General features: G+C 54.8%; 1 protein-coding gene across 1 annotated transcript; it reads left to right on the top strand.

The window, feature by feature from the left end:
• Positions 1-13,733: 13,733 nt before the first annotated feature.
• NKX2-3 (NK2 homeobox 3) lies at positions 13,734-17,350 on the top strand. The gene is made up of 2 exons (XM_026493647.2): positions 13,734-14,272; positions 15,789-17,350. Exons 1-2 carry the CDS (start codon positions 13,912-13,914, stop codon positions 16,526-16,528), a joined length of 1,101 nt encoding a protein of 366 aa, XP_026349432.1. The 5' UTR covers positions 13,734-13,911; the 3' UTR covers positions 16,529-17,350.
• The last annotated feature ends 2,520 nt before the right edge of the window (positions 17,351-19,870 follow it).

Here is a 19,870-nt window from a genome sequence, read left to right as displayed (position 1 = left end):
GCTTTTTCTCTATTGCCCCTCCCCAAAAGCCTACTCATTAGCCAGGTGGAGGATCTCACAAGAATTACTGAATTCTCGGGGTTAAAGAAGGAGCTGCCTCCCCGCATGGACTACGTCCTAAAAATGACCTTGGCAAAGGTTAGGAAAGTCTGGGTTCTACTGAAGCTTCCCTTGGCCTGGATTTGTTTATCTCTTTGTTTTCTCAATCAGAGCCACCTTTCCTAGTTCAAAATCTTCTGTTTTGTCAATATAAATATTGACTTGAGGGGGTAAGAAAACCACACTCTAGATGAACAGAAACTTCCCAGAACAGGTCATCAGATACTCATCAGAAAGAGAAACTCAAGCAGAGAAGGAAGACTGTCTCCTGTGCTGTGTGCCAGCACCATCATCCTGACTTGATTTCATCTACCAGCCGGCCCAAGAGTGAATACAGCGGGCATTTCCTTTTGGAAAGAGAAGTAAAAGCCAAGACCATACAAGCTGGCAAAATGAGTGCCCTAGGTCACAGGGTGTTTGGGCAGTGCCTACCAGTTATAATTCTCTTGTGCTTTATGGACTCCTAAGTAGCTGCTGAAAGCACTATCCAGTTTACAAATGAGAAAGGAGCCTGGAACACAAGCATTCTGGCCCCTGGCACCATCTCCACTGGTTGCTCTCTAAGAGCTCCTGGGCACCTGCGGAGTTTATCTGTGCATCCACAGCCGGAAAGGAATCAGCATTCCTGGCGTTGTGACTTAAAGAACATTAATGACTGAGCTAGACGTGTCCTGGGGACTCCCTACCCTTGAAGTCCTAACACCGCTGGCGGGATTTGTAGGGAATGCCCTACCCTCTGGCGTTGGTCAAGACTGGGATTTCTTAGAAGGTTGGGGGGCCAATCAGTGGCCATAAATCTTGGAAAACCCTCACCCTTTTACAAGGGAGTTTGAGGGGGCTGCTCTTCTCCCTCTCGAAGTCTATTTACAACGCCAAACTCTCCGTGTTAATGGACCTGGGATAATGGTGTTTACTTTACCGCGATAAAGCGCTCAGCTCCCTGGGGAAGCGGCTGTAAAACGTCCTGGAGTTAGAGGTGAAGGGGGGCGCCGTAAAAGGGGGCGCTGGAAGGGGCGAGGCACGGGCTTCTCTTCCAGGCGGGCTCTCGCCCTGCACCCCCTAGGCCCGGCTGAGCAGCCCGGGCCTCGCGGGTGAGGACGGTTCCCACATAAATCACCAGCGCCAGAGTCTCGGGAAAAGGCGCATTTTTCATTGCTGGCTGCAGGGCAACTCCCGACAGCGAACGAGAAACAGAAGTTCTCTTTAGATAAACCGTTTACCGGAGCGCGCGTCCTGGCAGCGCGGCCCACAGAGCACAGGGCAACAGGGTCCTGGCGCTGCGCCCCCACCAGCTGAGTACCTTGCAGAGGCCCCCAAGAAAACCCAGATCTTCCAAAGGGCGGGCCCCACGTCTTCCCAGAAGAGGAGAGAACCTGAGAACCAAGAGGGAAGGAAAAGGAAAACTTCGGAGAGACTGGAGAAGTAGTGCCCCCGAAGACTCTATAGAGTCCCAAGACCTGAGAGGTCGACTCCACATTTACCAGCTGTGTGATCTGGAGCAAATGACTTGACTTCTCTTGCTCCAGGAATCTTCCGTTATAAAACGGATAGAAAAAGTATTACCTTCCTAGTCTATGTTCAGAATTAAGAAATAATATCAAATGCAATTTGTATAACCTGTAAAGCCAAAATTATTACATGTCCGTGGTTGAGCCTAGGGGTTTCCAAGAAGCCCCATGCGCATTCTTCCGGGGAGAGGGTCCAAAGCTTACATCCGGTCCCAAGCAGGTGCTCCAACCCCAAAAGGTGAACGACTACGGCTCTAGTCCTGTAGGGTACTGCATGTTGGGGTTCTAGCTGCCACGCTGGCTGTGAGAACCTCCTGTTTTCTCCTCTGTAAAATGGGATAATAGTTCCTCGGATTGTTGGGGAAGATACCGATGCTTGGCATAGTTTCTGGCACATAGTAAATGCTGACTGAATGTTAGATATTTTTACGCATCAACCCTAGCCCTGTAGTAAAGACGTTTGGCTCTAAAGCCAGGAATTCCGGGCCTAGTCTCTTCATGCTGAGGGCTGCCCCATCTCCAAACCCTTCCCTGGTCCTGGGCGCCAGCGAGCGTGCCCCTCGCCGGCCTTCAGGTGGCGGCCGCTCCACGGCGCGGGCTGGGTGCGCGGCCGCGTTCTGCCCCCGAGCACTCGGCTGGCGGGCGGCGCGCACCTACGACCGGTCGCGGTGCCGCCTCTCCAGTTCGGGGAGCTGCGCTCTTGCTGGGCGGCCCCCTTTGAAGGCAGCTCTAACCCTGCCGGCCGCCAGGCGCCCGCGGCTCAGCCATAATCCGGATTTGGAGGCCAAAGCACTAAGCTGGCCGCCACCGACAGGGGGAAATCAAAGCGGCCGCCGTCCTGGTAGCTCCGAGTCTTGTTTACTTGTTGACGTGTGCGCACCCAAGTGGGACGACCTCGGGCTTAGAATCAGCCTTGAGAGAAGTGAGCGCCCCCCCCACACACACCCCGGGAGCGGGCACCTCCAGCCTCCACCCCACCGGAGGCCGAAGCTTCCTATCGCGAGCAGACACGTTTCCTTCCCTCCTAAGGTCAGAGGTCGAGCCCAGGAGGGGCCTGCTCCCTCTTCCCTCGCGGCCCACCCCGCGCGGCGGCGGCCCGGAGCCCCGTTTCCAGCCGCGCCTTCTTCCCCCCTCCCAGCTCCCCATCCATTAGTGTAATCCGCTGTCCAAACACTGCGGCCGGGACGGACAGACGCTGGTGTAAACAGACCCGGGGGACAATTCTAACGATATAAATAAAATAACCATTAATAGCGCAAATCGTTCGACGAGCAGGAGGCCGAGCACCCGGGACTCCAGTCTCGCTCGGGTTTGTGTACACAGCGTGGACACCACGCATCCATCAGGTAAACCGGAGGTCCTTGTCCCCGCCGAAATCTAAATCCAGCGCAGGTGAGGTCCCCGCAGGCGCGTCAACGGCCACCCGGCTCCTGACACGCACAGGCCTCAACACGCACGCGGCTCGGGACAGACGCACACGCCCAGCGCGCAGTGTCGCTGGGGCCCGAGTTCACGTAACCGCCAGAGCCCGGCCCCAAACACAGCGCGACCCGGGCTAACCCGGCCCTTCTCCAACAGCTCGCGCGTAAGCGTCCAGCCACGGGCAGCGGGCGCCACCCGGCCCCATCTGCGGCCTCGGTGTGCTTAGGGACGCAGAGCTCATACCCAGAAACGGAAAAAGTCAGCCTCCACTAGTCCCGGGGTCAATAATAATAAACGAACATTTATTGAGCTGGGCACCGCGTAAGTGCGTCACGGAGGTAATCTCCTCTAATCCTCAGAGCGACCTAGGAGGTAGGTACTTGTAGTATTCCCAGTTCTTCCAAGTCGGGAAAGCAGGGCTTGGCGTGGAGGAGTTACCCAGAGACAGGATTTGAATCCACCACTCTACTGCAGGAAGCGAACCGTGCACACCCCGAAGGCAGGCACTTGCTCCCATTCCGACGTGCCTGGCTCCAGCGTGTCCCTGGCCCCGCCGGGCTGCGGTGATTTTCCAGTGGGAAGTTGCTACTTCTGCGGAGGGCGTGGGCCGAGTGGCCTGAGATGTCGGGACAGAGAAGGAAGGGAGACGCCTGGAAAAGCCCGGTGGCCTGTTCTGGGAGCCCCGGAGTTGTGGGCTCAAAGAGCTCCCAGAGGCCTCGGCGGCCGGGTGGTGGTGCTCGTGCTCTGGCGTTGCAGCTGCCTATGCAAGCGAGGGCACCTGGGACAGGCCAGAGAGGAGTTGCCCCCAGACCAGGGCCTCCAGGCTAGGGAGTCAGCTCAAGCACTTCTCCTTGAGGCCAGGTGGCCGTGAAGTCCAGGTTCCTGGAGTTGGGCTGGAGTAGGGCATTCTCTCCAGCCCACCCAAGCCTTGGAGTCTTGTAATGGCATCTAGCTCACAGGCCTGGAAGTCTTGCATCCACCTCTTACCTGCTCTGTGACCTTGGACAAGTCATTGCGTTTTTGCGAACCTCAATTTCCATGGCTCTAAAATGAGGGGGAGAATCAATATCTGTCCCATGGGGCTCTTGTAACACTAGGGAAGAGATCACACATGTGGAATGCTTTGTTCACCCACAGGAGGTTTATTATCATGATTAATATGAGCTCCATGGCAGGTGCCTCAAAAGGCAGAGCAGAGGGCTGGCAGCCCCTCTTCTTTCTAAAGAGAAAGCAAAAAAGGACAGAGGTGGGGAGAAAGGAAACAGCTCTGAGGGGGTGCTGATAGGGAGAAGAGGGGAGGGGGCTCTACGCAGCTCAGCCCCACTGCCAAAGCCTGCTTATCTTCAAGGCAGCTTCTCTTCTGTCCTGGGGCCTGGGGGCTGTGGACGACCGCCTGGGCCTTGTAGGAAGATTTGCAGTGGGGATGGGCTGTCCAGTACCCAGCAGGAATTCACAACAGCAGAGAGAACAGTGCCTGAGCAAGCAGTCGCTGCCTGGTGCACAGCCTGGTAATTCTGGGGCTGCCCAGGGAAGAGAGAGGAGAGAAGAGAGGGATCTCAGTGTGAAAGGCAAGGAACTTAAGCTTGAGCAAGTTAGTCACCTTACCTCTCAAGAGCCTCAGTTTCCCACTCTAATGGTTACATTAACAGGGCCATAGACAAGACCTGTTGCAAGAAGCAGAAACAATAACCAGGATGGATACTTAAAAGAGTTTACAGCAGGCCTGGTGCCAATCTCCCCTTTTCATGCCCATGACTCTCCCCGCCCCACCAAGGGCAGCTTGCCCACAGTCAGTTTATGTGTGAGTTGGTGAGTGCGGAGGCTCTTAATCACTGAGCCTTCCTGTGTGCTCGTAAGAAAGCCCTGAAAGGTAGCTGATGTTATCTATATGACCATTGCTTATGAGAGAATTATTGTTGTTACTGTTAGCACCAGTATTCTTCTGCAGTTACTGCTGCTCCCTCCCAATCCCGAGAGGTAGTAATCATTAACCCTCTGTACAGACGAGGAAACAGCCTCAGAGAGGACAAGGGACTTGCCTGAAGTCACACAGAAGACCTGGGACAGAGTGAAAAGGTTAGAAACCAAGCGATTTCGAAGGCCACATGTTCTCCCATCCCAGGAGGGGAAAGGAGAGAAGTTGGAGCGCAGGGCATCCGTTGAGCCGGGGTGGGAGAAGGACGCCCCCCCCCCTGGGGTAGGTCCAGGGCAGCTGATTTATTTACATTCCAGTGTGGACACCGATTGGCCAGATCTTTATCTAAACATGGTAACAATGACATGAGTCTTTGGGGATTTGTTTACCGCTGCTAAAAATGATGCATTTGTGGGAGCGGGAAGCTCCGTCTGGGTGTGGGTTTATTTGCTGCAGCCCCAGAGGCTGGGGAGTGGGAGCGGGGAGGCTAAGAGGAGGCTGCTGGTTCTAAGAGTATATCCTAAAACTCCAGTGATTAAGAGAACTGGTCTCCTTGTTTGGGGACAACCCCCCCCCCCACACACACATACATATACACACTCAATTTGATTGATAGTTTAATAATGCTTTTTTCCCCCAAGTAAGAAAAAGGAGCGCCTGGGAATCCAGCTCCCTGATCTCTGCTCAGGGGAGGAGAGGTTCACTCCCTCCTTGAGTTAACAACCACCCCGCATGTCCCCCTTCGCATTTACTACATGGCTCTCTGTGCTCAGAGCTCTGTAAGTGCTTTCCGTCCAACATTGCTTTAATTCTACTACAGGCCTATAAAGTCCAAACCATTATTATCTCCTTTTGTAGGTGAGAAAACTGCTGGTTAGCAAGGTTGAGGGACTGGCTCAAGGTTACAAGACTACGAAGTGACAGGACAGGGCTCCAAACCCCTCTGATGGACTCCAGGTCACCGCCTTAGCCCAAGGCAGACATAGGAGGTGTGATCATGAGTTAGAGAAAGCCACATCTCCCCCCATGGCCCACCCCAGACCCAGCCTCCTTCACTCTGTGGGCTCTCCCTGCAGAAGAGGGTGTCATAGGCACTGTCTCTTACACGCGCATGCTTGTGAGGTTTGCCTGCCTCCTATAATAACGGGGGAGGAGCATGTAAAGTTTTTAAAAGTCTAAATAACAGAATAATTTCAGTGTGGTTTTATTACTTTCAAGAACACACACAGTCATTACAACTCTAGTAATAAAACCTATGCCCTCTTCTCTGACTGCAGTGGTCCCTGTGGGGCCACTTGGTACAACACTAATTGTAATGATCCCATAAATTGCCTGTATGGAAATAGTGCGTCTCATGGTCATGGAAGCTAGTTTTATTCTTGGACCATATAAACATTTCTCTCCAAACTTCATGTCACTACCAGCAATACATAATTGTGGGAGGAAAAAAAAAAGAAGGGAGAAAGATTCAGAATGAGCGCCGACCCAGCCCCCATTTTGCCCGCATTCTCTGAAACAGCAGAGCCCTAATGTGGGGTCTACATTTATGGGCACAGTCCTGAGAGCCTCCTTTCCCGTGCCCACCCACGTGTGCATGTACTGATGTGTTCACACAAGAAAGCACCTTCCTTTTCATCCAAGGAGAAAGAGAAGCCCTCGAAACAGACATGTCAGGTCTGTGTCCATCTGTTGGAAACCCATATTTATCAGAGTGATGCAACTGTCATCAACCTCAGAAACGTGGTTGCAGATGGGACGGAAAAGGGTAGAGGCGGACAGCTGCTTACTATGCAGCTGGGGAGCCTGACTCACAGGGGAGAAGGTCCCAGACCCTGTCTCCTCTCTGGAAGCCAATGACTCAGTGGCCCCACTGGCCCCATACGCAGTAGATAGGAAGAGGGTAAGAGATAATAGGTGGGCTGAGAATAGTTACAGAGTGCTCAGTCCTTGCCCCCACTGGCCAGTATGAGCCAGGATCCCATTTTGCTCTCCCAGATTTGGCCCCTGCATTTTAAGGCAGTCTCTGAAACGCTTCCAAGCTGGGGTGATCAAGGCCCCTAATCTAAAGTGGGGCTGGCAGGAAAGGAACAGGAGGAAAGATCAGTTCAGTTGGATAGCGTTCCTGTGTAGTGGGGGAGGGGGCCAGCCCTGGTCTGGGAGCCCCGATCTGTGCTCTCAAGGGATGTCTGGGGCCCAGGCCTTACTGCTGCCTTCAGCTCTGCTGTGATCCTCTCCAGACTGCCACAATAGTAGGAAACGGAGGCCCCGCAGGATCTGCCCGGAGCGGGGATTTCCACAGGGAGGGTGGCCAAGCCTGCCACCTGGAGCCCCACAGACCCATCAGGGCCCTCAGTAGGGGTTGCTCAGCGCAGGGGGGGGCGGGGGGGGCTAGAGCGGGGTGCAGAGGAGTGCTTGGGCATCTTTAGGACTAGCTCCTGAGACAGAATGAGAGAGTGGGAGTAGAATAAGGGAGAGGGGTCTGGGGCTCAGGACAGAGGCCGTGCTCAACTAATCTGACCCCATCCTGTGCAGCCCTCTGGTGCACATATCAAACACCTGCAGGGGCCAGAGACAAAAATGCAAGAGAGCTTCAGAGTGGAGAAGGGGGGTGCGGGCATGATGAGAGAAGATGGGGGAAAGGAAGAGAGAGTGAAAAAATAAGAGTGGGAAAGGTAGGGAGGAGTGGAGACTGAGTGAGAAAGGAGGCCCAGGATGGGAGGAGGAGGTGAGGGAGAAAGGGGGAGTGAGGGACTGAAGGGGTAGAAGAGTAAGAGTTGGGCCCAGTGCAAAAGGAAGGAGCCCAAAGGAGAAAAAGGTTGGCTGCAAGGGGTAAGAGGCAGACTGCCACGGAAGTTCTGGGGTCCCAGGCTCTGAGGCTCTGAGGCTCTGCGGGGTTCTTGGGGTGCTACGAGCCGCGAGAGGTAAGAAGGTATTTCTCTCCCATTGGCAGGAGCGCAGAGAGGTCGTTGAGAGGAGTTCCAGAACCTACAGGCACGTCCAAGAACAGAGGCGAGACCCAGCCGACATCTCCCAGGGGGCCTTCTCACTCAGGTCCCAGGCTATTGGCCGGCAGCTAGAGAGAAGTGTGCCCAGGACAAAGCCTAGCACTCCGGGCCCCAACCCGCGTGGATAAAGTGGTCAGGCTTGGTGACGGGGCGCCCACGCTGGCAGGGCAGAGTGAGGCCTGGCAACCTTACAGTCCTTGCAGCCTTGATGCTGCCGCGGAACTCGTGACCTCCGACCTGACACACCAGAGTCTGTACAGGGCAAAACTGTGAAACCCAGAGGCCCAGAGCTGTGGACCTGGGCCTGGCTCCTCAGGCGAGTTGTGCCTTCCGTCCGTGTGGCTGTGCGCCCTGGTGCGCCGCGGCTGGCTGGGGCCTTGGTCCTTTCCAGGTCGGGTCCTTGTCCAGTTCGGAGCAAGGCCAGCACCCGCCCCCGCAACATTCCTGCAGAGTCAGACAAGCTGGAACTGTCGCCAGAGCAGTGGGAACTGCTGGGTACCCCCAGAGCTTCAAGAAACCAAGGGCGATTGGGCAACAGGGCCAGCAGACCCGGACGCCTACTGACGGAGCAAAGGTTCTTCCTGGATCTTGGGAATCGCTCTCCCCAGTGTGGACCAAACACCGGGACCTCAAGGCTGGACGCACTGAAGGCAGGATAAGACTTTTCTTAAGCCACAGGAATGTGGTAAACGTTTCTTTCCAAATGAGAAAAGTCTTTTTCCTTCTCAAATGATTTTAAGTTATTCACTCTAAGTGACGCCCCCCCCCCCCGCCCCGTGAGATTTGGGTAAAGATTTCTGTGCCGAGGAAGCCAGGGTCCGTGGCTTGCGGTTGAGAGCAGATAGGACTGGGAAGATCTCACTAGAAAGAGTTACGAAGAATCTCTGCTTCTTGGAACGTGATAACCACATTCCCCCACCCTTCCACCCTTACTGCTCAGAGATCCGCACAGAGCAGACAGGCGCTCTGGTTTAAAAGAATTAATCTGCCAAAGACTGCAGCCGCTCTTCTGAAGTCAGATTATATTTTAAAAGTCTATAGACATTGAAACTTCACTACAGGAAGTTAAACTCACACTAAAAAAAAAAATAATAAAAGTTAAGGAATGCATCTAGAATTCCAATTTAATCCCCAAGTTAAAACTGTTCACTGCACTCCCAAACAGCACACGCAAATAGCACAAATACATGTCAGTATAGGCAGCCTTTATGTAGGTATTCTTGTTTTTAAAAAATACTGAATTTTCATTCGACAAAGTTAGGCTTTCTTGTGTGTTTTATCAGCAGAACAGAACCGGTTTTGTTGACAAAAGCTGTATTTACATTGTATTTACATTATTTTTAAATTTTTTGGAGTGGGGCAGATACACAGAAGATAGATGTATAAGGTCCTCTCCTTGAGAAATCGAAACTCACTTCCTCAGTAAGGGCCTGTAATTTACAAAGAACTACTTGCATTATTGAACTTGGACTGATTTTCTCCCAGGGAAGGGAAGTGGTGGGTTATTTAGAAAACTCCATTCCACATACAATCTGGGGAAAATCTGACATTTATACAAACACATGCAAAATAATAATAAAAAAGCTAAAATGCTCAAAACTCCATTTAAAAATCGCTCTTACAAAATTACCAAAACTTGGAAAAAATTCCTCTCAAGGAATTAGATGATTTTAATGCTTTCTGGGACTGACCTCCCTACTTGACATTTCTTTAAAAGTAGAAAAAGTATTTACCTTTCTCACAAAATACTATTGCCTCTAGATTGTTCAGAAAATTTGGAGAGCTTTCCAGTATTCTTCAACTAAAAATCAAACCAAAGCACGGACTTACAAACCACCATCAACAACAAAATAACAAGAACCTATTTAGCACTACTGCCAAAGAAATGTCTTTTTTTTTTTGTAAGATGTCATTGAATGACATTTCCAGAAAAGCAGTAAAAAATGAAACATTCAATGAAAAAAATTTACCTGCAATGTTGTATAGTTTTGGCTAGCTGTGTTCCTCGCGGGATTACTTCTCATACTTTAATAGACAATTACTTCTGACTGGTGCTACACTTAGATTAGAAGCCGTGATAACTTCCAACTTTTTGTGGCCCTGGTTACACGATTAAATGGTTATTTGAATAGTTGGAAGGTAATACCGTAAGCAGTGGCAAAGATAACGAAAATGATCGGTATCTGCCTGTATTTTTATGTATATTACTTAGCAATTTTGTGTAGAGAATAGTAACTTATGGGAACATTTTATAGTTTTCAAAGGATAATCACATTTTAATTTGATATATTTATTGTAATGGTTAGCACGAGGCTTTTCTCCAAAACAGATACACTTTTTATATATCGCATTCGCATCTATATAGCATTTCCTCCTCATAGAATTTGCCATCATTTTACTATGATCTTTCATCATATACAGGATGGGGATTTGCAAAAAAGTCTAATGTGACAAAATCATAGGTACGTCGGCAGATACACTCGATTAACATAACACCAAACGCTTCCTTGGTTGCAGCGATATTTACTTTATCTGACGGTAATTAGCTAAACTGACTGGAATGAAAACCTATTATTAGTCGAGCACAACTCCAGGATTTCAAAGACCTTCTTTTCAGACAAGAGAATGCAAATGCCCCAGAACGCGATCGTAACTGGATACGCGCGCTGGAACCAGATTCCGCATTCTGATAAGTGACTGCCGAGAACCCGGCTGCTGTAGTGTAACTACCACCCTGGCATTGTCCTCCCGGACACCGGAGCGCCGCTGGCCGCGCACAAGCTCCCGGCCGTCCAGGCTGCGGGCGCGGGAAAGGCAGGCTGCCTAGAGGGGATTGACCTAGTGGGGATCCTTGGTAGGAAGCTCCGCTGTAGCGGAACCAGACTGACCAAAGGGAGCCTGAAGCACCAGGAGGAGGGCAGCTGGAGACGACCTAAGCCCCAGCTCAGGTCATAAGGCCAAGATCAGCTCTAGGTATGGGGTAGAAGTCCCCTGTCCACTAGGTCAGCTCTGAGCAGGGTTAAGGATGAGAAGAGAAAGGGGGGGACAGGGCACGCTAGGCCCCTGCGCTGCCCCCGCTCTGTATCCTCACGGGTCTGCAGCCCGTCGGGCCTGAACCATGTCCCTGGGGGGCCTGCCAAGGAGCAACCTGGTCAGAAGCTGCAGGAGAGAACCACTGAAGCCTGGCACAACGGTACCTGTCCGGGTGGTGGTGGCAGTGGGTTTGGAGCAGAGCGGATCGCGCGGGCCTGCAAGTGGGGAGGAGACAGCCCTCTTCGTACACAGTGCGGAGGCAACCTGGAGCACTCCCGGCAGCAGCCGCGGGTGTGTGGGCGTGTTCCCAGCGCCCCTGGCCACCAGTTCTAAGATGGGGTTTCTTAGGAATGGACTTAGGGAAGGCCTAAGAACGAAGTACTGAGGAGAAGCAGAGAATGTAGCAAAGAGAAATGCAAACTTCGGTTGGAAACTGGGGAGAGAGAGAGTTTTGGTAGCTTTTGTCTTTTACCTTTTTTTTTCTCTTAAAATCACTCAAAACAACAAACAAACAAAAAGAACACCACCCAAAGAGGCGGAAAAAATTGGGAACCAGAAACATTTTCCGAGATGGTCTAGCTCAGGAGGGATGGGAGTGGAGGAGTGGGGCTAGAGCACAGCTTCCTTCTTTTAGGCTCCCCTAAAAGTGCGTCGCACGCCCACTAGGACCCCCACCCCACAGTGTCGCGCACTCACCCCCACCTCTCTCTGGATCTTTTGCGCCCGAGGGGTGGCGATCCGCAGCAAAACCAGGCACATTCTTCTCTTTGCAGCCCCTGGCCTGGTTTCCAGACGCCGGCCCCGCCTGGGACGTCAATAGTCTCAATGCCGAGAAGACAGGCACAGGGCGCCCCTGCGGCTGAAGAATGGGTGTACCAGCGCAAGGCCCTGCCCACAGAGGGTCTCCCCCACCACCCGCCGGTCGCCGCCACCCTAAGTACTCCCGGGTGCACGTGGCCCGCGCCGCATCCCAGCTCCCCGGGCGGCCTCAGAGGCTGACTCCCCGCACCATTTCCGCTCCCTCCTGAACAGCCCCGCCTCTCTCCCCTCCCGCCTTTCTATCCTTGGCCTTGGGCACCCACAACTCCCAACGCTGCGGGGCCCGCAGGCAGCTCTCCACTCTTGCCCCCACTCCATCCCTTGAGTGCTGCGCCTGGGGGCGTTGACCACAGTCCCTGAACCTACCACCCTCCCCTTCCAGTTGAGGCCGATCTCCCCCAGCTCCACCATCTTGGCCGCCAAAAACTGCTTGGGGCGGCCAGGGGCGGATGTCGGGCGCCTCGGTTAGGCTGGAACCGGTCTCTCTATTTCTCAAGGCCGGTGCTGGGCCTGAGTCTTTCTGCGGGCCTCACAGTAGCGACCGGTGCTCCTCACTAGGAGACGTGTTGTGGCTGGCGAATGCCTATTGTTTAGAAGATGATCCCCACCAATGTAGAGTTCCCAGAACGTCAGGGGACCCCACAGATTCACCCAGAAAACACCCGGGGGCCGCACGAGGGCGCCAGAAGGCGTATCGGTTAGAGAAACTAGAAAGACACAGCCGTGGGTAAAGGCCTAGATCCAGGGCCCCAGTTTCAATATGCAGACAAGAAGACCTCTGTGGCTGGGTCACCTCACTTGTGACAGATACTGCTCTCAAGACCCTACGAGGCCACCCAATGTGTGCAGCACTCCAGCCACGCCATCACCAATGCACTCAACAAGCACTGATGCAGAATAATGGGAGTTGAGGTGTACTGAGCACTTAACATGTGTGGGGCCCTGCACTAAGCTCCTGGCATGTTTTGTCGTTTATCCCTGGCAACAACCCCTGAGGAAGTATTACGGACTCCTTTTTGTAGACAAAGAAACTGCGGCTTAGAAACGCCCAAGGCCACACACCGACTAGGTCAGGATTCGAACCAAGACCTGTCAACCAACCAAGTTCAGTAACAACTCCATTCTCTTGTCTCTCACATACCTGCTTAGTGCGGCAGCTGCAAGAGCTACAAGGACAAATGCAACCGGGACCCTCCCCCCTCCCGGGGGGGCTCATAGTTTACCCTGGGAGACCAGGCCGGCAATATCTAGTACTAGGTGGGAAGTGGGAAGTGACACGAACGTCGTTTACTAACATGCGCTGCAAGTTCAGACGCAGGAGAGATGACTTCCGGCTAGACGGTCAGGGAGCGCTTCCTTGGAGGAGGTGGTATTTGAGCAGAGCCTTGGAGAACAGCTTTCCACTCATGGAGACAAAGGCAGGGAAGACATTCCAAGTGGAGGGAACAGCTTGAGCAGAGTCAACAAGTCGGGAACAGACACGTTGCCCATCCACTGGTACACAAAACATTCCGTCTTCTTGGGGATCCAGAGGCCGGTACTTACAGGCCAGGAAGTTTTCTTGCCCTGCAGCAGCTGGAAAAACCACGCTTCTGGGCCATCCTTCCTGGCAGTTGGCTCGCGGACAAGAAGCCTCCCAGAACTGACCCTGCCCGGGAAGGTACGGCCAGGCGGGACGGGAATCGGTAGTTCGGGCACCCGGGGCAGTGCGGTCTCGCCCACAACGACTTGGACTTCGCGACTCTATACTAGTCCTTTATTTCTGGTAGCGCCACAGCACCCGACTCAGTGGATGCGGGGGGCGTGGTCCACATGAGCCGGAGCCAATGAGGAGGGAGGCCGAGGCGAGAGCCCCGCCCCCGACGTGACGCACGACCCCCGGACACAGGCTTCGCAGCCCCGGCCCCAGTCCCTGCAGTGGCTGTAACAAAACCCAGACCCCCAGGTCCGGGCCAATGGAGGCGATTTAGACTGGAGCCGGACCGCGTCTGTCAAAAGCCCGACTCGGCAGCAGCGGCAGAGTCCAGAAGGAGAGCTGGAGCCGCAGCGCTGCTTCCCCGCCCCCGCCGGGATTTATTGAGTATTTGGACTGGACAATTAAGTGGCCCTGATGATGTTACCAAGCCCGGTCACCTCCACCCCTTTCTCAGTCAAAGACATTTTGAATCTGGAGCAGCAGCAGCAACAGCATTTCCACGGCGCGCACTTACAGGCGGACTTGGAGCACCACTTTCACTCGGCGCCGTGCATGCTGGCCGCCACCGAGGGGACGCAATTTTCTGACGGAGGAGAGGAGGACGAGGAAGAAGAGGGCGAGAAACTGTCCTATTTGAACTCACTAGCCACAGCCGACGGCCACGGGGGTTCGGGGCTCTGTCCCCAGAGCTATGTCCACACAGTCCTGCGAGACTCGTGTAGCGGGCCTAAGGAACATGAAGAGGAGCCCGAGGTCGTGAGGGACCGGAGCCAAAGTGAGTAGAGGGGGAAAGAAAACGTACCCGCACATCTGGAGCAATGGCGGAGCGCCCGCAAACAGCCCAAAAACCTTGCCAGCACTGCTTCCCGCCCCTTTAACCTTTGGCAAGGGTCATGCCTCACCCTGGTCAACGACAGCTCCGCAAAGCACAGGTGCCTGCGAGGGAGCCAGGGCGGAGGGAGAAGGACGAGGTGACCCTGACAACTACTCCTCCCGGAGAGGAGAGGCGATGCAAGCCCCCAGGGAAGGGAGAGTGGTTATTGCTGCCCTGATGCTGATAAGCAACACGGGCTCAGCTGCTGGATTCTGACAACTCACAGCATTTTTGTTCTTCCCAAGACCCAGAGAGACAAGAGCTCCAATCTCTTCCTCTTTCCCCCTAGGGTGAGAGGAGGTCTTTGAGGCCGGGACAGCCATCCCCTCTTCTCCAAAAAGATGATCCAGGCAGGTTGTGTTGGCAGGGCGCAGGAACTTTGGTAGAGACCAGCGGGTGGTTTCCTCACTTCTCTGCTTGGAGTTCAGTGTCCCGGCACCCACAGCACCCAGCAGAGGGAGGGGATGGTCGGAGAGTGCGTGGGAACACAGTCCATTATGCGCGTGCATAGCATTCACACCCCTGAGGCGCTGGCCTTTTTTGAAAATTCATAATATTATGCTTTGTGTCCCGTGCCCTGGGGGCTGCAGGCCGAGTGAAAAACGCGCCGAACTTAGTCCTAGATCCCAGCCGCTCACATCGGATTGGAGGTGAATTGGGTAGGGAGATCGGATAACTGAATAAAGCCCCCGAGGAAGTGTTTTTTTCTGAGGGGAGAGAGTCAAAGGATCTCTTCCCCAAGAGGAGGTTTGATGTGGCAGCAGCCAAGGCCTACACTCCTGACATTTCCCCCGGGCCTGAAATCGACACGAAACGGTCTAAATCAGTCCATCAAATTTCTTTTTCTCTTTAAGGTAATACAGACATCGTAACGCAGACATTTAGCTGGAGGCATGTTGTCTTTTAAAAGCAAAAAAAAAAAAAAAATTCCTAGGCAATGCAGGAGCGTTACACTCAAGCATTTCCGAACAGAAAGATTTCTTCACGTAACTCACGCATACCAGCCCCCAAATACCAATATGCGGCACACCTTCAGCTATCCGTGTAACAGAGTGGAAAGCAAATGAGTTTGCAAATACTCTAGTTATTATGTAGTTGCAAACTTTCATCCTGAAAATAGTCATTAGCACGCCGAGCCGCACATTTAGTAATCTCTTTCTCACAGACGCTCAAATTCTAAATGAACCCGCACTAACTACCCCTCCCCATGAAACTTGCTTCTGCCCGCTAAGGGCGTTCTGAGGGTACTTGGGCTGTCGCGGGTTCCCATGGCGCCAGGAACCACAAACTTTCCAGAAAGTCCAGGCATTTACTACCGCATGCTCCACGCTGCCACCAAAAGGGCCACAGTGCTCTGGGTTAGGAACCGCGGTTAGGCGGGGAACTGCTAAGGGACGCTGTTGTGCTTCTTCCGCAGAAAGCTGCCAGCTGAAGAAGCCTCTGGAGGCGGCCGGAGACTGTAAGGCGGCGGAGGAGAGCGAGAGGCCCAAGCCACGCAGCCGCCGGAAGCCCCGGGTCCTCTTCTCGCAAGCCCAGGTCTTCGAGCTGGAACGCAGGTTCAAGCAGCAGCGGTACCTGTCGGCGCCCGAGCGCGAGCACCTCGCCAGCAGCCTGAAGCTCACGTCCACGCAGGTGAAGATCTGGTTCCAGAATCGCAGGTACAAGTGCAAGAGGCAGCGGCAGGACAAGTCCCTGGAGCTGGGCGCACACGCGCCCCCGCCGCCGCCGCGCCGCGTGGCCGTGCCGGTGCTGGTGCGGGACGGCAAGCCGTGCGTCACGCCGGGCGCGCAAGCCTACGGCGCGCCCTACAGCGTGGGTGCGGGCGCCTACTCCTACAACAGCTTCCCCGCCTATGGCTATGGGAACTCGGCCGCCGCCGCCGCCGCTGCTGCCGCCGCCGCCGCTGCCGCGGCGGCCTACAGCGGCAGCTACGGCTGTGCGTACCCGGCAGGCGGCGGGGGTGGCGGGGGCGGCGGGGCTACCACGGCGGGCGCAGCCATGCAGCCCGCCTGCAGCGCGGCCGGAGGCGGCCCCTTTGTGAACGTGAGCAACCTGGGCGGCTTCGGCGGCGGTGGCGGCGCGCAGCCGTTGCACCAGGGTGCGGCGGCCGGGGCTGCGTGCGCGCAGGGCACCTTGCAGGGCATCCGGGCCTGGTAGGGACGCGGCGGCTCACGCGGCGGGCGCCCCACTGCAGCCTGGCACCGCGGGACTGAAGCGCGAGAAAGGCTGGATCCCAGGGCCAGGTCCTCTCGTTAAAAAACAAAAAACAAAACAAAAAAACCCACACACATGTCTCGCTCCCCAGACCCCGGAACACAGCTCCCGCGAAGCCTGGGGAAGGGGGCTGAGGGGCGAGGAGGATGCCCGAGACCGGTCGCGGAGACAGTGTCTGAGGCAGAAACTCCGGCTGGGGGCTGGGGAGGACAATGGCCCCGACTCTGGCCCCGAAGAGAGTGCGAGAGGCTGCGACTCTGGCGGCCGCTTGGTTCTCCCAGAGCAAGAAGGCCGTCTTTCCCCTCGGCCTTCCCGCGGCCTCCTCGAAATGTCGACAGAAAACCCAAGGACAAAAAGGAAAAAAAAAAGAAGAAAAAAGAAAACCATGAAGGAGAGAAAAATGGGTGTCGTGGCTTGAGAAATCCCCAAGCGCTACCGACCCTTCTGCCCCTTTTGCGGCCGGAGCGCCACACCACAGTCGATTGTCCTTTTCCCTACCGCCTGCCCTCCGCAGCAGATACCTCGGCCTGGATCTCCGGATTGTCAGGGAGTAGAACTCTGCGAGAAAAACCAGCGAAGCAAGATCAAACATTGGGGGGCGGGAGGGGGCTGAACAAATCTGGGAGCTGGTGGCCCACCGGAGGTGTTACCAGGTTTCCTTTCTGTTTCATGTTCTGTATTCAGCACATATAATGTATCTATAACTGTATCCACACGCCGTGCACACACCCGCTGCCATACACTACAGGAGTCAATAAACAAGGTGCAATATTTCCAAACCGTTGCCTACAGACTTTGCTTCGCCCTCCAGAGTGAAGAGGGATCCTTTAAACAGGGCGGGTAGGGAAGGAAAAGGTGTGTAAGGGCAAGCAATCTTCCCTGGGCGTTCGCAGGCCTGGCCTCTCCAGGGCCGGCCCCGGGCTGCAAATCTTGCGTGCTCTTGGTTTTGTTCCTTCATTTCTCTTTACTCTTGTGGGAGGACAGGTCGGAGATTCAGGGCCTTTGGAGGTCCCCGGCTCTGTAATCCCCACAAGTTTTGCCAGATGCTTGGGCTAGTGTTTGGGCCTGCGCTAGACCACGGCTCAGACTCTGCCCCACCTCGAAGGTCGCCAGGGAAAAGGAAACCTCGCCCCCTGGGCCAGCCGGAGGCGGCGCGAAGGCGGCTCCTTCAGCGGCCGCCTCCGGGGCCTCCAGCGCGCCCAGGGGCGCTGCGCCCCGCCGCGGCCGAATTCTCCCCCTCGGCCGCCCTCCCTTCTCCCCCGGCGGCCGCGGCTTTATGCGGCTCCTTGTCACTTGCGGAGAATGCCTGTGCGAGGCCTGTGCTGCCACACGGCCGATTGTGAGCGTGCCAAGGCGGGTGAATGGGGAGGCCTCAGAGCGCCGCGCCATTGTGGGGCCGGGCCTCGCTGAAAGACGGCTCCGGGCCGGGAAGGTGCGGAAAGAATGGCTTTTTATTGGAGTCCCGAACAAAAGGTGTGGTAGGAAGGCGAAGTCCCCTGCGCGAACAAAAACCCCAGCGCGTCGGGATTGACGTCCCCCCCGAGCTCCCCATTGCTTCTCAGAGCGGGGGCTTTGTGTAGCAGTCTGCTCAACAGAGGGACGAAGAAATGCGCGGGGGTTTTGTTCCCCACTTTTTGTGCGCTGGGGGAGGGAGCGGCAAGGGGGGACGGGGGCTGGGCGGGCAGCAGGGAGGGGCGCGCTGATTAGGCCGGCCAGCCGCGGCGAGGAGACGTTCAGCGGGAGTCGGCGGCCTGAATGCAGGGTCATTATTGCTACAAGTTTAGCAATTTTGCCCTTACAGGAGGGGGCGGGGGCTGCTAGGCTGCTGCGGGGCCGCCGGGCTGGGGATCTGCAGAGACCTGGAGGAGGAGGAGGAAAAAGGAGGGGAGGAAAGGAGGGAGGCAGGCAAGGGAATCCTCCAAAACTCGCTGACCGCCCAGGATGAGGCTTGGACGCGTCCAAAAGGGCCTAGCGGGAGGCTGGAGAGGCGGCGCCTAGGGGCGAAGACCCTCCCTCCCCTCGCCTCTTCCGAGGCAGAAAAACCCTGGAGTTGAGTGTGAGTTATAGTGCACCAGATTGCTGGTCCCTCCGCTCCTTGCCTCCAGTTCCCTCCTCTCCTAAACCTTCCTAGAGCTGGGACAACTCCTCCCACCACCCCTATCACCGACCTGACGCCCCAAGGCCCGTTCCAATCGAGCCCTCTTCTGAAGCTATTATATTCCCCTGAGTTGCTTAGGCTAAGGGCTGGGGAGGGAATTCTCTTCCTAACACGTTTCTTCTCACTGCCTGCAGCCTCGAACCACTCATCCATCCATCCAGCAGTATTTACTGAGCACCTGCTAATATATGCTCACTTGCACTGTTCTGGGTGCTGGGGATGGTGAAAAAAAAAACAACACCCCATGTCCACAGGTTTGTGCGGTTTATTTTAAGGAGTATGCATGGGGAGAGGGAGTTAGACAACAAACAAGTGTAAAAACAGGACCAAGTGTGGAAGGGTGGGTTCTTTTGGAGTAGGTGATCAGAGAAAGCCGCGTAGAGCAGATTACATTTAAGTTGATATCTGAATGACAAAAGGGAAGCCAGTCCAAACTGGGCTTTGCTGTTGCAACCCCATGCCTCTGCACTTGCCCTCCCCATGGTATGGAATGCCCTGCCACCCCCATCTTTCTTGTGAACTCTTGCTCCCCCTTCAAGGCCAAGCTTCTTTCCTGAGCCACGCAAGTGAAGGTAATCACTCCCTCATATATGCCACCAGAGTCTTAGGTACTTTCCAATACCACAACATAGTGTCATGCAAAGATTTATTTGTTTCGCTCCCTGCTTATGAGGTCCTAGTGAGGTCATGGGCGACCAGGTTGACATCGTTTTCCTCTGGGACAGATAACACAGTAAGTAGATGATCATGGGACCAGAGTCCTTAAGTGCCACCCTCCCCAGCACATGCAGTAGCCCCAGGGATGTGGAGCTGTGGCATTGGGTGCTGGCTGCACGGGACATGCTGAGCTGGACTCTTAGCCCACCTGAGCAGGGCCAAGGCACCTGAAATTGCCCTCCCAAGACGCACAACCCATGCAGATCCCAGAGAAAAGTCCTGCCTTTGGTACCCTGCAATGCTGCCTGGGAACACAGCTTCCTGCAAGAGATTGTTACCCCTCACCCTACAGCTCAAGACATAGCAAAAGGAGGCCAAGAACTTCGTGATGACCTGATACCCTGGGCACAAAGTTCAGGGGATGGGAGAGACATGGAAATAGCGAAGAGAGTGAGGACTCAGGCAGGGAG

This window comes from Ursus arctos, unplaced genomic scaffold, assembly GCF_023065955.2.
Source record: "Ursus arctos isolate Adak ecotype North America unplaced genomic scaffold, UrsArc2.0 scaffold_7, whole genome shotgun sequence".
Taxonomy (NCBI): Eukaryota; Metazoa; Chordata; class Mammalia; order Carnivora; family Ursidae; genus Ursus; species Ursus arctos.
This window is presented reverse-complemented; position numbering and strand designations above follow the sequence as displayed.

What these genes read in the sequence shown, in the direction of transcription:
- NKX2-3 (XM_026493647.2), top strand. Translation starts at nt 13,912, where the DNA reads ATGATGTTACCAAGCCCGGTCACCTCCACCCCTTTCTCAGTCAAAGAC. An exon ending in CGTGAGGGACCGGAGCCAAA is followed by an intron (nt 14,273 to 15,788) that starts GTGAGTAGAGGG and finishes CTTCTTCCGCAG; the next exon opens with AAAGCTGCCAGCTGAAGAAG.